We start from the raw sequence: 16205 nt of genomic DNA, 5'->3' as shown, positions 1-16205 counted from the left end.
GAAGTGAAAAATACTTGAATACTGGTGAGGCTGGCTTCCAGTTCTTTCTATTTGAAGATTTACGAGCTAAGCACACTCATCTGTGATGAAACCATATTGTCCCCTCGTGCCTTTGGTCTTCTGCAGGGGCTGCATGGAGATTGTACTATTTGGTTAGAGACTCTCTCATTCATCATCATTAGAACTTAAATTCTGATTCTCAAAATTGTCTTTAGCGCATGAGTAAACTATTATTTTTTTTTAAAGTCTCAGATGAAATTTTGAACCACATCATCATGTCAAAGAATCATGGGGCCTCAGAAAATAGTTTACTCAGAGCCTCCAGCTTTCTTGCTGTGGATCATTTTATTCTTTTGAGAGCGCACTGGCTAAAACGAGCACAATGACTTATGATTCCAGTATTTTTGTACCTATTAAAGGAATGAACATACAACTTAAAGGTTTGAGATGTAGAATATTACCCCAATTTCAGTATTTTATTACTTAATGCTGAGCTTTAGATATGATCAACGACAAACAGGCCAGAAAGAGGGAGAGTGTGAGAGGAACAGACTGATCAATCGATTGAATGGCTACTGCCTCTGGGTTTTAATGGCTCAAATAGAACAATGTAAACTGGACTAAAGCTCACTACTTCCCACCTCCCTTATTTTGTATGTTTATGAGTCTAATTAAAATACAGTTAGTGTAGTCATTCATTCTATTTTTTCCATCTCTACCAAGCATGAAAACCTCATTGATCTAAAAATCAGTGAGAACAGCTAAAACAACTATTGTTGTCTCCTTGTGTGGCATAAACGGTTATTTGGTTTATACTTCACTTTACTCACTTCCTCCTTTTCTGTTTTTCTCTTTCTCTTAGTCTTGAGTTTTCCCACTTATTCAGACACCTGTGAAACTCATTCATACCCATCCAGAAGAAGTGATTTCAAGGAAGTCCTTCACTTTTATATTTTAGCAATTGTTGAGTCTCAGAATTGCAAACATCCCTGAGGAGCCCTGACTGCCAGAATCTTATTCTCTTTAGCCATTAATTTGACTAGAATCTGTAATGCATTTTTATACAAAGTATTAAAATTTAGGAAGGCTGAAAGTCATAATTTCTGGAGAAAGATGAGCATAGTGACTTTAGAAGGATAGTACCATTTACTGAGTGATGGTTTCTTTACTAGTAAAGCAAGGGTTACATTGCTTAAAATAGTACAAGGTTGAAACAGCATGAGATCATGCATAATGGATGAGGTATTGAGAACCTACTCAGCTTGGGCAGGTCAGGGTAGCTCACGCCTGTAATCCCAGCACTTTGGGAAGCCAAGGCGGGCAGATCACGAGGTGAAACCCCGTCTCTACTAAAAATACTCAAAAAAAAATTAGCCGGGCGTGGTGGTGAGCGCCTGTAGTCCCACCTACTTGGGAGGCTGAGGCAGGAGAACGGCGTGAACCTGGGAGGCGGAGCTTGTGGTGAGCCGAGATCGCGCCACTGCACTCCAGTCTGGACGACAGAGCGAGACTATGTCTCAAAAAAAGAAACAAAAGAACGTGGCTGGGTGCAGTGGCTCACGCCTGTAATCCCAGCACTTTGGAAGGCCGAGGCGGGCGGATCACGAAGTCAGGAGATCGAGACCATCCTCGCTAACACGGTGAAACCCCATCTCTACTAAAAAGACAGAAAAATTTGCTGGGCGTGGTGGTGGGCGCCTGTAGTCCCAGCTACTCAGGAGGCTGAGGCGGGAGAATGGCGTGAACCTGGGAAGCGGAGCTTGCAGTGAGCCGAGATCGCGCCACTGCACTCCAGCCTGGGCGACAGACCGAGACTCCGTCTCAAAAAAAAAAAGGAAAAAAAAAAAAAAAAAAAACATACTCAGCTCAAGGCTGCACAGTACAGGCTGCCTAAGGACTAGTAAGCTATTTACTGTGCAGCTCAGCATCATAAGGGATGTGCCCCATCCCTTCTGATGGCGGAATGCTTTGAGAGAAACCGTGCTGCGTGTGACTTATTCTTGTCTATCTGTTGCAGAGCTCAGTCTGCCAGACACTAGTTTGTGTTAAGAGAAGATTATCCTTAGAAAAGCACTAATTGATGGAAGTCAGATACCACAATTGCAACCAACATGTAAAGCCTTATTTGTATCTTCAGATGTTTCATTCGGGTTCACTCACTTTGGGCTGCCTGGATTTAGGTGTTGTGGAGATGGGAACGCATGCTGAAAGCTGTGTTTGAGCTGCACTTGCCCCTTGTTTGCCACTTCTCCAGCAGTGACGGTGCTCACTGGCCAGGAGTCCTGTGAAGTGTCCACCCCCATAAAAGTGGACCCATTCACTTGGGCGCCCAGGGAGCTTGTGAGGAGCAACAGCGGGGATATCATTCGCTCTTCTTCATCTCGGACACATTTTCTTCCTAGGAAGGCCAACAAATGCAACATATATTTCAATCTGTGTGTGCTGAAATAACTGTTACCGGAAAGCACTTCTATATATTTACATACATGTATAGTTACATTGATTATGTATACTGATATGTAGATATATATTTATATTGAGAGATATATATTTATGTTGATATATATTTATATTGAGAGATATATATATTGATATATGATTTTTTTTTTTAGGCAGGGCCTTGCTCTTATTTCCCAGGCCGGAGTGTAGTAGTGTCATCATAGCTCACTGCAACCTCGAACTCCTAGGCTCAAGCTATTTTCCCACCTCAGCCTCCCAAGTTGCTGGGATTACAGGCATGCCTCACTACACCCAGCTATTTTTTAAATTTTTTGTAGAGCTAGAGTCTCACTACGTTGCTCAGGCTGGTCTCGAACTCCTGAGCTCAAGTGATCTTTCCTGCCATGGCCTCCCAAAGTGCTGGGATTATAGGCATGAACCACTGTGTTTGGTGCGTACTTTTTAAAAAGCTAATAATAATGGCATCTTATCCTATAAGTACTTTTTAACATGTGTGTGTGATGAACAACCCTTGGTATACATAAAGGACAACTTTTAATTTCCGAAGTGAAAGTAATATTTTGTATGAAGTAATATTGTTTTTTTTTTGGTGGGGGGAGACAGGGCCTTGTACGTCACCCATGCTGGAGTGCAGTGGCAGGATCAGCCTTGAACTTCTGGACTCAAGTGATCCTCCTGCTTGTGCCCCCCAAGTACCTGGGACTGCAGGCATGCACTACCACATCCAGTTAATTTTTGCATTTTTTGTAGAGTCTGTGTCTCATTATATTGCCCAGACTAGTCTTGAACTCCTGGGCTCAAGTGATCCTCCTGCCATGGCCTCTCAAAGTGCTGGGATTACAGGCATGAGCCATCATGCCCAGCTTTAATTTTTTTTTTTTTTTTTTTTTGTTCTGTGAATCTCAAAATCTTTGGAAATGTTATCTCATTTTATAATTTGTGTTGGTTTCCTTCAAATAATGAAAATGACCCAAAGATGCACTAAAACACCTTTCCAGACTCTCTGACAGGCCATGATGAAGGGCTGTGGTGTGAAGTTCTTGTCTATTCTTGTTTCTGTTGGTGTGGTGAGCAGGCCTTCTTGCCTTGGGCTGGCCGATGACCATGGGAAGTTGGTTTTGTTTTGTTTTGACTTCGTTCTTGTGCCTAGGCTGTGGAGCCTGGCCGATCATGCCTTGATCGCCCGCTGTAACATGGAGGAGGCGGTTCGCAGTGTAGCTTTCAGCCCCGACGGATCTCAGCTGGCCCTGGGCATGAAGGACGGCTCTTTCATTGTTCTCCGAGTCAGGCACGTACTGATGTTGAAATGGTATTTAGAAATGCTCTTGTGTTAAATGTTACAATTTTCCTGGTTAATACATGCCAGGACCTTAGGAAAAATCCATTTACCCATTCAAGTAGGAATACTGTAGATCTATGATTCCCTGTCTGTAATTCCAAAGTCCTAACACTCTGAAAATACAAAATTATTTGATAATTTGGCAGCATAGTCTAACCCAGCAAACTGATGTGAGGTTGCTTATAATCTAGTACTCTCTTAGTAGGAATAATCATGCATCATGTGACTTGCTGCAAAATTACTGTGTTTAATACAGATTGCTGCCCCAGCCCCCAGTGGGGATGTTACATGATATATTGTGTATGAATCTTTCTAAAATCTAATGAATAATGAATTCCCAAGCACATCTAATTCCAAGGGTTTCAGATAAAAGACTGTGGGCTTTGTAGTAAGCCAAGAAAAGAGGAAGAAAGAGTAAAGCAGCATCCAGCAGCACCAGATGTTTAGAGGTGAGCTTTAGTAAAAGATTTCTCTATCGTAATTGATATTAAAATGGAATATTTCCTATTTACTAACATCCTATATAATTTTTACTGGAGAAAATTATGACCCACCCTTGTAATTCCTCTGAATGCATTTGTTGTTCTCTGGACTCGCATGCTTTGTAATTACAGAAAAGAAATACAGCTGTAAATTAAATATTGCCCACTTTGCACAGAGAATTCTCCATAGCTTTGATTGGAGAATGGTCTTAGCACAGTTTATTATACTACATTCTCACTACCAGATTTCTTTTTTGATGGACTTCTCAAGCCTCCTAACACAAACACACACGTATTTCCAGGCACTTATTTTATGACATTATAGTACACTATAATGCTATTAATAAATGATAGCAGGTATGAGGGACTGTTATGTAGAACGGTTATTTGGAATTCTTTATGCATTCAGTTTTTTTGGAGTTGATGAAGCCATCTTTACTGGCTCAGGGGACCTGCTAGTCGTCATAATCCTGTCTCACAGTTGTAGGAAGAAAACAACCCCAGTGAGCTTTCAAATGTGAGCAGAAATTCTTAAAAGAATCTGGTCAGAAACAAAACAAAATATTCCATTGACTCACTGTATTCATGACTGAAATGTTTTAAATGATTACATCACAATTTAACATTTAAAAAGGTAATTTTCTTCAGCTGCTTTTTTGACTTGCTCTTTTTGTGACAAGTATCAAGCTTAACAGTCACTAGTTTCTTAAAGTATAAAAAAGATGATTTGTTTATGTTAACCTTGATATATTCTACCTTTCTCCATGGCGTATTTTTAAAACAATTTGACAAACCCCAACTTTTGAAACAAAAATTTTAGGGAAAAATAATACGTAGTTAAACATGAAAGCAAATATGCATTTCTTTTATAAACTTTAAAAATTGATACATAATACACATATTTTCAGGGTACATGTAATTGCATACATTCATATAGTTTGTGAAGATCAATGTAATTGGGCTATCCATCCCTTTAAATATTTTTTTTTATGCTAGAGACATTTGAATTATTTTCTCCAATTTGGAAATATATGATAGATTATTATAACCTATAGTTACTCCACTGATCTATCAAATGCTAGATCTTACTTCTTCTGTCAAACTGTCGTTTGTACCCATTAATCAACCTCTCTTCATCACAAATATGCACTTTATTAAATTTTTTGTTTTTACTTTGGAAGCCCAAAATATCATTTAAACAGTTTGTTATTTTCCTATTTCCTAAAATGCCATAAATCTTAAATAATACCATTTTATACATTTCCTCAAAAGTTAATCCTTTAATTCCTGCAGGTTTGGTTCTCTTTCAACACACTTCTTTTTCTGACACATATATTTTAAAACTTGGATTTTCTGCTTGTGGATTTGCTGCTTATCATTTTGCTTTTTATTCTTACAGAGATATGACAGAAGTAGTTCACATCAAAGATCGAAAAGAAGTCATTCATGAAATGAAATTTTCTCCAGATGGTTCTTACCTTGCAGTGGGATCCAATGATGGCCCAGTAGATGTCTATGCTGTTGCCCAGAGGTATAAGAAAATTGGAGAATGCAGCAAGTCCCTTAGTTTCATCACGCACATTGACTGGTCCTTGGATAGTAAATACTTACAAACTAATGATGGTGCAGGAGAACGATTGTTCTACAAAATGCCATGTAAGTCATGTGGAGGCCTTGGATGTTTCTGAAAAGCAAAATTTTGAACCAGGTGAAGCAAATACAGGACAAGTGTCATGGCTGTTTTCGAATTTGTAAAGCAGGTTTTCTGGTTTTTGCTGGAAAGCCCCCCCCCACCTCAGGGCAAGGAATGTTTTCTGTCACAAGATCACAAATCACAAACACTCAAAGGAAAGGTTGATGAGTTAGAACATGTTAAACTAAAAATTAGTGCACAATAAGGGAGACCATGAATGAAATTTACAGACAAGCCATAGACTAGGCATAAATTCTTGCCATTGTTATAATGGACAAAAGATATATATCTAGAATATACAAAGAATGCCTAAGGATAAGGGCAAGGGGAAAAAAAAACTAGAAAAATAGGCAAATCTCAAATAACCAATAAACAACTAGGAATCAGGGAAATGACAATTAAAACAACAGTAAAGTACCATTTTACACTATTTAGATTGGCAAAAGTCTGATGGCGAGAAGAGGGGAAATGAAACCACGTATACTGCTGGTGAGAACATGCACCAAGGCATGTGCACAAGGATGTTTGTTCTAGCAGTGTTTGTAATAGCCAAAAATGAGACACAATGCCTAAATGTTGATCAGCATGAGGAGAGTTAAGTTAAATGTGGTGTAGTCACATAATGGAATACTTCAAAGAACTTGAAAAAATTAAACTAGAGCTACTTGCATCAGTATGGATATATCTCAAAAATATGCTGAGCAGACAAAAGAAAGTTGTAGAATGATATATAGAATGTATGGTCATTTATATAAACTTTTAGCGCATGAAAAAATTCTGTGTTGTTAATGACCATATACATATGTAGTAAATGTTTTAACAATGCGTGGGAATGACAAATACCTCATTCAGGGTGTTGGTTACCCTGAGAAGCAGAGATGATCTTGGAAAGAATAACCCAGTGGGGCCAGGCATGGTGGCTCATGCCTGTAATCCTAGCACTTTTGGAGGCTGTGGTGGGTGAATCACTTGAGGTCAGGAGTTCGAAACTAACCTGGCCAACATGGTGAAGCCCCATCTCTGCTAAAAATACAAAAAAATTAGCCAGGCATGATGGCGGGCACCTGTAATTCCAGCTACTTGGGAGGCTAAGGCAGCAGAATTGCTTGAATCCGGGAAGTGGAGGTTGCAGCGAGCTGAGATCGCACCACTGCACTCCAGCCTGGGCAACGGAGCGAGACTCCATCTCTAAAATAAATAAATAAATAAATAAATAAATAATAAAAATAAATAAATAAATTTAGAAAAACAGCCCAATGAATTTTAACTCTGAAACATTTTCTTTCTTTCTTTTTTTTTTTTTTTTTGAGACAGAGTCTCACTCTGTCACCCAGGCTGGAGCGCAGTGGCCGGATCTCAGCTCACTGCAAGCTCCGCCTCTCGGGTTCACGCCATTCTCCTGCCTCAGCCTCCCGAGTAGCTGGGACTACAGGCACCCGCCACCATGCCCGGCTAATTTTTTGTATTTTTTAGTAGAGACGGGGTGTCATCGTGTTAGCCAGGATGGTCTCGATCTCCTGACATTGTGATCCACCCGTCTCGGCCTCCCAAAGTGCTGGGATTACAGAAACATTTTCTTTAAAATTCTACTGTGATAAAGACGTAATGTTAAGATGTTTTGAAGCTGTGTGGTACAACACTTGTACACTATAGTAGTCTGTATAATTTTCTGTATGCTTTAAGTATTTCATAAATTTTTAAAATAGAGAAAATCTGAAACAACTGTAGAACCAACTTTCAAGTATTTGGATGTTCGTGACCTGTTTAGTTCATTAACCAAGTCTTTTGCTTTATCTATTATTTCTTCTTTCTTCCTGTTCTTTGCCCATTTCATTGTTCATTAATATGTACCTAAAAAGTTGAATAAATGGTGATAATGCAAAATAATCATAATGCTTCTGTCAGTGCCTTGAACGCACAGTTCTGCAGCAGGGTTGGAAATGAATGAAAATGAAGTGGAGGTATCATCCATGGGTTTCAGCTTGTCAGGCAATAATACTCCCATCGTAACACAGATACCCAGGGATAGTCGGCTACATTATCATTAGGAAAACTGGTTTCTGCCAGAAGAGAAAAGAACAGTCTATTGAAACTTTACAAGGAATGGCCCTGGGAGAATTAGAAACTCTGAGATCAGCTTAGAACTCCAACACAACATTTCAAGATTTAAGTCTTCAAAGATTTGAGGATCATAGTCCTTATTTACTTTGATTGTTTTAGTCCGGATCTGTGTTCTTCATAATTGGAATCTCTTATTGGTTATTTGGTGAAATGTGCCCACTGGGATTTTTTAAATGCTATTTTTGTGACCCTACCATAACTTTTATAAGAGATTCATCTGACTTACATAATACTCATTTACTAACATTTAGTTTGTATAATACCAAAATAAATGTCATAGATAAGACTCTGCCTTATCAAATTCTTCAGTGCACCATTGGTGAGGTATGTATTTCTTTGTTTTTCTTTGCTTGATATTACTTTTTAATATATTTTTTGTATGTGAAAAAATATTAAACACGTGTTTATCATTTGCAATAACAAAATACCATCCTGTTCAGGGGTGGCATCATAATTTACTTCATCACTCTCCTATTATTGGGTATTTGAGCTTATTTCTAGTTTCTTTGTTGGTCCAGTTGTTGGCATTCCAAATGCCTTTGTACTGGTGGAATTTCCTCTCCTGAGTTACTTCCTAGGACTGTATTCTCCAAGGCAAGAACACTAGGTCAAAGACTGTGTTCCAACTACAAACGTTTTTATTTTGTTGTCTCTTTAATGAACTTTTATGTAATGCTGTGTTATAGTCCAGAATTTTAAGGTGCCAGTTTGATAATGCACCAGTGTTATATAAGGGCATTTATTCTCACTGATTCTTTATTTTGAAAATATTTATTTTGAGAGAGAAATTAGGTAATATGCTTAATTGCTTTGATTTTGAGTTTTAAAATTGTGTGTAGCTAGACACTTACCCAAATGTATGTTTGTTTCCTCCTCTGCACGCTCTCTGGGGAACATCCCTGACCTGCTATGGTGGGAACTGGGTACTGGGCCGTCCACATTTGGGAATATACCCAGCACAATGGTTGGGATTATTTTCCCCAGTGAATTACATTTTATTTCATCATAATCTTGTAGATTTTCAGTGTCTAGTACTTACAAATTTAAATAATATTCACTAATTTTTTTCATTAATCTACTGAGCCTGAATTTTTAAAACATCACTTCTGAGCATCCTTAAATTATGAAAAATAGAAGCTCAGGATGGACTTTGGCTAAGTTTTTAAAACCTGGCAAAGCATTGGTGACTAAACATGATAATACATGATAAGTCTTTTCATTAATAATACAAAGCATAATACCATCTGTATCTAGGTAATTAAGTCATTGTTAGTAGCTTGAGACGTTACATTTAGTATGATAATCATTTTCTTTTTAAATTTTTTCATACATTCGTATATTATGGGTACATGTAAAATATTGTGACATGCATAGAATTTGTGTAGCGATCAGGTCAGGATATTTAGGGATGCATCACCTGAATGTTTCATCATTTTCTTTTTATGTCTGAGTTTTGAGTATGGGCTTTCTTTAAACCATGCAAAAGAGAAAAAATCACAAATGGAATAAAGAGATTAGAACATGTAGTTTTCTTTATCTACAAACTTTTTTTAAAGTTTCAGATCTTTATAAAAAATAAATAAATTAGAATAAGCTTTTTATTTAAATGTAATGTTAATATTGATTATTTTCAGCGGGGAAGTCTTTAACAAGTAAAGAAGAAATTAAAGGAATTCCTTGGGCTTCCTGGACATGTGTGAAAGGCCCTGAAGTGAGTGGAATTTGGCCCAAATACACTGAGGTTACTGACATCAACTCAGTGGATGCGAATTACAACAGCTCAGTGTTGGTGTCTGGAGATGATTTTGGACTTGTTAAATTGTTTAGATTTCCTTGTCTCAAGAGAGGTAAGGCCAAAAGAGATGTTTCATTTCATAAAGATTTACTCTAAATTGAATATAGTACAATTAAGGCTGATCTTCCTGGTGTCTATTCCAGTACACTGTTTATTTTATCTTGTATATTCATATTTACTCTCTTTTTTAATTTTTTTTATTTTTGAGACGGAGTCTTGCTCTGTCGCCCAGGCTGGAGTGCAGTAGCACGATCTTGGCTCACTGCAACCTCCGCCTCCTGGGTTCACGCCATTCTCCTGCCTCAGCTTCCCGAGTAGCTGGGACTATAGGCGCTCGCCACTACACCCAGCTAATTTTTTGTGTTCTTTAGTAGAGACGGGGTTTCACTGTGTTAGCCAGGATGGTCTCAATCTCCTGACCTGGTGATCCGCCCGTCTCGGCCTCCCGAAGTGCTGGGATTACAGGCATGAGCCACCATGCCCGGCCCATATTTACTCTTAAATAATTTTAAATAGATTGTGTTGTTGATGTCTTCTACTTTTGACATCCTAAGATATGCAGTTTTGCAAATTTAAGTCAGAATTTGCTAATAGAGTTCTTACCATATTGCGATTTGTAAGCCTTGTTTCATGTTTTAAACAAGTGATATTTATGTAAATATTCATAGTTTATATATAGTCCGTTAAAATGTTGTAACTAAAATTCTTTTATGATTCAGAGCTATTGTGCTTATACATGGAAAAGCAAAGGAAATCCTTTCAGACATAATTAAAATCTGACCACGGTTGTTGTGGTGATAATAGTTTGTGAACCTCTCGTCATAGCAGTAATTTTACAAAGTAGGTTTACATAACTGGTGAAATTTTTGAGAGAAGTTTGATTCAAAACAACCCTCTTTTGCCCTCGTGTTTTGTTGTTGTTTTGTTTTGTTAAAATTGTTTGACTTCAATTATGTGGCACGCTCAAGCTTTGTAGAAGGTGATGAATTAACCGTGTAATGACCTCTTCTTCCTTTGCAAGTTTAGGCAAAGCCATATTCAGGCTCTTCTGAGACTCCTCAACTGTGCCTGAAAATCTGATCTTAGAAAAGTAATCAACAGGGACATGCTACTGCCTGAAAACTCTTTCACTTGAACAATTTTTAGATTAAGCACAGAAAGGGATTGAAAAATGCAATCAGAAAGTCATTTTCAGCTAACTGGCAGCTTTGAAGCAGTGACAATTATGGTACAAATGGAACATAAAATGCATAGCAAGACACCATCGCTGAAACATCACAAAATGACCATCCGTTTAAAATGCGCAAGGCACAGAATTACCTCAACATGCGCAGTTCATACTCTTCTTTTTCCCCACAAGAGCCCTTTGAGTAACAGGGCATAGCTTGTTAGATTGAGTCGTATACTTGCAAGGGGCAAGTTAGGCCTCTAAGAAATTATCTGGGAATTCAGAATTGAGAGGAAACAACATTGGGGTCAATGGCAACACTACTGGTCTCCAGTGTCAGAACTTGAGAATAAACATAACTCAATAAGAATTGATATCCTATATATCCTAAGTCTTGTAAGGTGTGCTTGGGTCTGGAAAATAGCAATGGAAATGTGAATCTATTATTAGAACAGAAAGGGTGTGTTGTGTTAGTCTATTCTTACATTGCTGTAAAAAAGTACCTGAGACTTGGTAATTTATAAAGAAGAGAGGTTTAATTGGCTCACGGTTCTGTAGGTTGTACAGGAAGCATGATGCTGGCATTTGCTCGGCATCTGGGGGCGCCTCAGGAAACTTACCATCATAGCAGAAGGTGAGGGGGAGAAGGCACATCATATGGCCAGAGCAGGAGCAAGAGGGAGCTAGAGGAGGGTGCCCCACGCTTTTAAACAACCAGATCCCGTGAAAATTTGTTCACTGTTATGAGGACAGCACCAAGAGAATGATGCTAACCCATTCATGAGAAATTCACCCCCATAATCCAGTTACCTTATACCAGGCCCCACCTCCCATTCTGGGGATTACAGTTCAACATGAGGTTTGAACAAGGACACATATCCAAACTATGTTAGAGAGGGGGAGTAGTGCTGTCAAAATGAGTCACCATTACATAAAAAACAACTCTTTGGATAATGGCACACAGAGGGCATCTGCATGAATGAGGAGAGATGGACAGCCAGATCACAGTGGGTGAGAGTTGCAAAACTCACCTCTGCAACCCACAAACGCATGCATGTCGTCATAGCAAATGGACTTGTGTTTTACTTTTCATGACACATGGCTTATAAATTTTATAATTTGCCTCTGAGACATTCAGGCTTTTGTGTCCTTTTTGTGCCAAAACTAGTGAGGAAGTGAATAAAAGAGAGGGAATTGTTGATGGGACTAATTGCAGTTGGTGGGATGTATCTGTCTATAATTTAGGTGACAAGCGACAAGTATTCCCCGTACGTTTTGAACCTGTAAACAGCCAGATATGAACAGGTGCTGATGACCATGAGCAGTTGTGGGAAATGACCAAACATTATTGTTTTCCATTGTGATTTTTAAAAACTCCCAACCAACTTAATTTGACTTGTTTGCAATTATGTGTGTTTAACATTCAGTTGCACAGTAATTAGATATAAGTGTTCTGCAGTTAATGAAAATGACTGCTACTGGTATTATGTTTACGTAGCCAAACCAATTTGTTTTTCTCATTTTGACAGTTTTCACATCTTAAAATAATTAGGATCAATACTGACAGCTTTCTCTGATACCACTTAGACTATATCCTGTTTGACCATCACCACACAGACCCTGAAATGATGTAAAATCCAAGGTCTTGCTCAATGACATTTGCCATGTCCTAATAGCCTTGGTACTCACCCCTACTCCAAGGGGAGACTCAGAGGCTCTCCGTGTTCCACCTGGTGCACCCGTTCCATTCCTTCTTTGCATTATACCTCAGCAACCCATGAAAGTATCCGTGTCCTCATAGCAAATGGACTTGTGTTGTACATTTTATGACACATGGCTTATAGACATAGAGGTGGCTTGCACAGCCACCTCCCATGATGAGTGTCCTGAATGTTAAGACTTGAGTTGTGGAAATCTTGGATCTTGGATCTTGGACGGGCCAGTGCTGGCCTTCCATATGTCATGGATAAGCTCGATGCAGTGCAGGGACAGGAAGGCCAGTGTGGCTAGAACATAGTGCACAAGCGGAAGAATTGTGTACCGTGACACTGGAGAGGGTGACAGGGCTGTGTCGTAAAGGGCCCCCTGGCCACTACTAGAAATCAGAGTCATCTTCTAAGTGCAGTGAAAAACTATGGACGGTTTTACATGGAGTGATATAACCAATCTGTTTTTGAGACTGTTTTGATATTTTGTGGAATGGTTAGGAAAAGGGAGGTTTCAAGTAGAGAAGTTATTGCAAGAGTCCAGGTAGGAGATGATGTGGCTTGGACAAAGGTATTAGGAAGAGATACAGAGAGGTGGTCAGGCTTAGGAAACAGTTTCAAGGCAGAGCTGAGGGTCTTACAGATGGATTGGATATGAGAATAGAGGGAAAGAAAGTAATCAAGGATGACTTCTAAGTTTCAGACTTGAGCATTGGGGTGAGTGGTAGCAGCATTTACAGAGCTGGGAAAATGAGAAAAAAGATGTTTGTCTCTGGGAGTACACATAAAGGGAAGGGAAACGTCTCGGTCTGTTTTCCCTGTTGTAAGTTAGGGGTCCGTATTGGGCATCCAGGTGGACATGGCACACAGCTGTCAGTGCTCCAGGGAGACTTTGGGACCGGAGATGAGCACTTGGCAGTCAAATTGACAGCACTTTAAAGCCACAAGGGAGGAGGTTGATAGAGAAGAGATGAGAGCTGAGGCTGAGCCCTCCTGTGGTGCAGAGGACAAAGGGAGGTCTGGTGGAGTCATTCAGTGTCCCGAGGAAAGCCTTTTCGTTTATTCAAGAAGTGTTTGTTAAATGCTGTTCTAGGGGATGGAGATAGGCCAGTGAGGAAAACAAGCACAAATCCCTGCCCTCATGGAACTTTTGTTCTACTGAAGGTCCACAGTTAATATGCAAGAAAATATAAACATAATTTGATTGTGAGAAATGCTATGAAGAAAAAGAAAGCAAACAGTGGGAGCAGAGAATGCTGGAGTTGGTCAGTGTAGTGTTCTAAATAAGTTGGTCAAAGAGGGGCTTGCTGTTACGGTTTTATTTGACTTAGAACGTGAAGGAGAATGAAGGATCCAGCCGTTCAGATATCTAGGGAGAGAGCACTTCAGACAGAGGAAATGGCAAAGGCCTAGAAGCAGAGAATACCTAGCATGTTTGGGGAATAGCAAAGAGACCAGTGTGCCTGGAGCAGAGTGAGTGAGGGGGAGAGAGGGCAGAAAGAAAAGATCACAGAGATAAGGCCTAAGTATTAATGACACTAATGCTTTTGCAGATTCTAGTTCCAGACTACAAAGGCTATACTAATTATCTATTGCTGCATAACCAGTTATCCTCCAAACTTAAAAGTGTAAATGCACAAACACTTATTATATCATGGTTTTTGTGAGTCAAGGTTTCCCAAGAAGCACAGCTGGGTGATTCCAATTCAGGGTCTCTCGTGAGGTTGCAGTCATGTGAAGGCTAGACCAAGGCCAGAGGATTCACTTCTTCCAAGATGGCTCACTCATGTGGCTCTTGGCAGGAGGCCTCAGTTCCTGCTACATGAGCCTCTCCATAGATTGCTCCAGTGTGCTTATGACATGGCATATAGAGATCCAAGAGAGACAGCAAGGAAGAATCTGCAGTACCTTTTATAACCTCCTCTTAGATGTTACCTTCACTTTTGCCATATTCTGTTCATTTTGCATCAGAGAATTTGTGGACATATTTTTAAACCTCTACAAAGAGATAGGCTAATTGATCTGTGAGGAAGGTATAAAGGTCAAGGAAGCAAAGAAGAGGCCAACACGTTAAGATCTAAAGAGAGACGGGAAGCGTATACCCTGCTCCCCAATTACTCAATCATCAGCCAACATTTCCAACTCACCTTAGTTGGAGCCAGTTTGACTTTATTACCAAACTGATTTAGGTAACTGTTTGAAGTAGGCAAGTTTGCTTTTGAGACCCAATGCTTCCTTTCCCTTCTGCAGCAGAATTCCCGTAATTTTTTTCAGAGCCCCTAATATAATGGGGCTTACCTGGTCAGAGCATGCTCTCAAAAAATGTATGAGCATGACATGTAGCAGTAATTTTCACCTTCTTACAAATCATTGCCTCTCCAGTGGACATGTGAAATTTAAACATGTGGTAGTTGAACAGATGGCCTCCCCCAACCCTAATAAAAGGGATTTCATTTGAGAAACTGTAAGAAATAGAATGTTTTTGAAGAGAAGTTGGGGTGTTTGACCTCTTGAAATCTCCTGTGGACTTTGGGGTTCCAGGCCTCCATGTAAGATGGACCCTGCTTATTACTCGAGTGCCTCGATGCTGCTGTGTATTGAGCATATGCTGAAGGCTTTACTACTGTAGTTCAACCACAAATATCACTTCAAGTAGCTTTTTCTATTGCACTCACTACCTGGGGTTAGTGTTCACTGAGTAAAGCAATCAATTTAAGGAGGGAAAAATGATTCTCGAAACTCTATGTCTACATGACTCTAAACAGTAATTTTATTTCCATAGAATTATTTTGTTTCCCTGTTGCAAAGCATTGCCTGTTTTATCTTGTATTTAAATAAGAATGTGTAAGATGTTCGTTCTCTATCATTTATTTTCAGAATCCGTGAAGCAGTAGGCATTATTTGGAACAGGTTCAGATGTGTCTTTAGCCACAGGGCTTAAATTTTAAGACCTATTTTTAGCTTACTGCATATTGGAATAATTGAGATACCTTTTGAAGCATTTGCTTATTTGTTACAATATGTAAGACTGAACTTCATTTTCAGATACATTTAAAGATTTTGCTCCTTAACATGAACAGGAGGGGGGTTGTTTTAAACTAATGAACTCTTCCTTTTTCGTAACTAATTCTCTCAAAAAATATTCTTTCAGGAGCCAAATTTAGAAAGTATGTGGGCCATTCTGCACATGTCACAAACGTCCGCTGGTCCCATGACTTTCAGTGGGTGTTGAGCACAGGAGGGGCTGATCACTCAGTTTTCCAGTGGAGGTTTATTCCAGAAGGTGTCAGCAACGGCATGCTGGAAACTGCACCCCAAGGTAAACCCAGCAGTAATTTCTTAACATCATTTGATTTTTCAATAAGCATTTCAAAGAATGATCTAATATGTATCCTATAGGTAAGGAGTTTAAGCAATTTTGGAAAATTGATTTCTGTCATC

General features: G+C 39.3%; 1 protein-coding gene and 1 non-coding gene across 9 annotated transcripts in view; both read left to right on the top strand.

The window, feature by feature from the left end:
* Positions 1–16205, top strand: part of EML6 (EMAP like 6) — a 257346-nt gene that overhangs the window by 127041 nt on the left and 114100 nt on the right. For 7 of the 8 annotated variants that reach the window (XR_010580450.2, XR_006691700.3, XM_065527077.2 and 4 more), the window contains exons 9-12: positions 3611–3748; positions 5681–5937; positions 9730–9942; positions 15916–16083. Coding sequence is in view for 6 of the 8 variants with exons in the window: in XM_065527077.2 (XP_065383149.1) it covers positions 3611–3748; positions 5681–5937; positions 9730–9942; positions 15916–16083 (776 nt within the window). In the remaining 2 variants the exon portion in view is untranslated. Of the gene's footprint in view, positions 1–3610; positions 3749–3787; positions 4249–5680; positions 5938–9729; positions 9943–15915; positions 16084–16205 lie in introns of those variants that run through there. The other variant, XM_065527078.2, reaches the window with a different exon arrangement.
* Positions 6008–6069, top strand: LOC123568490 (U7 small nuclear RNA). The gene has a single exon (XR_006691865.1). It is a non-coding gene; the product is annotated as a U7 small nuclear RNA (small nuclear RNA).

Source organism: Macaca fascicularis, chromosome 13 (assembly GCF_037993035.2).
Source record: "Macaca fascicularis isolate 582-1 chromosome 13, T2T-MFA8v1.1".
In the NCBI taxonomy this organism is placed as follows: domain Eukaryota; kingdom Metazoa; phylum Chordata; class Mammalia; order Primates; family Cercopithecidae; genus Macaca; species Macaca fascicularis.
This window is presented reverse-complemented; position numbering and strand designations above follow the sequence as displayed.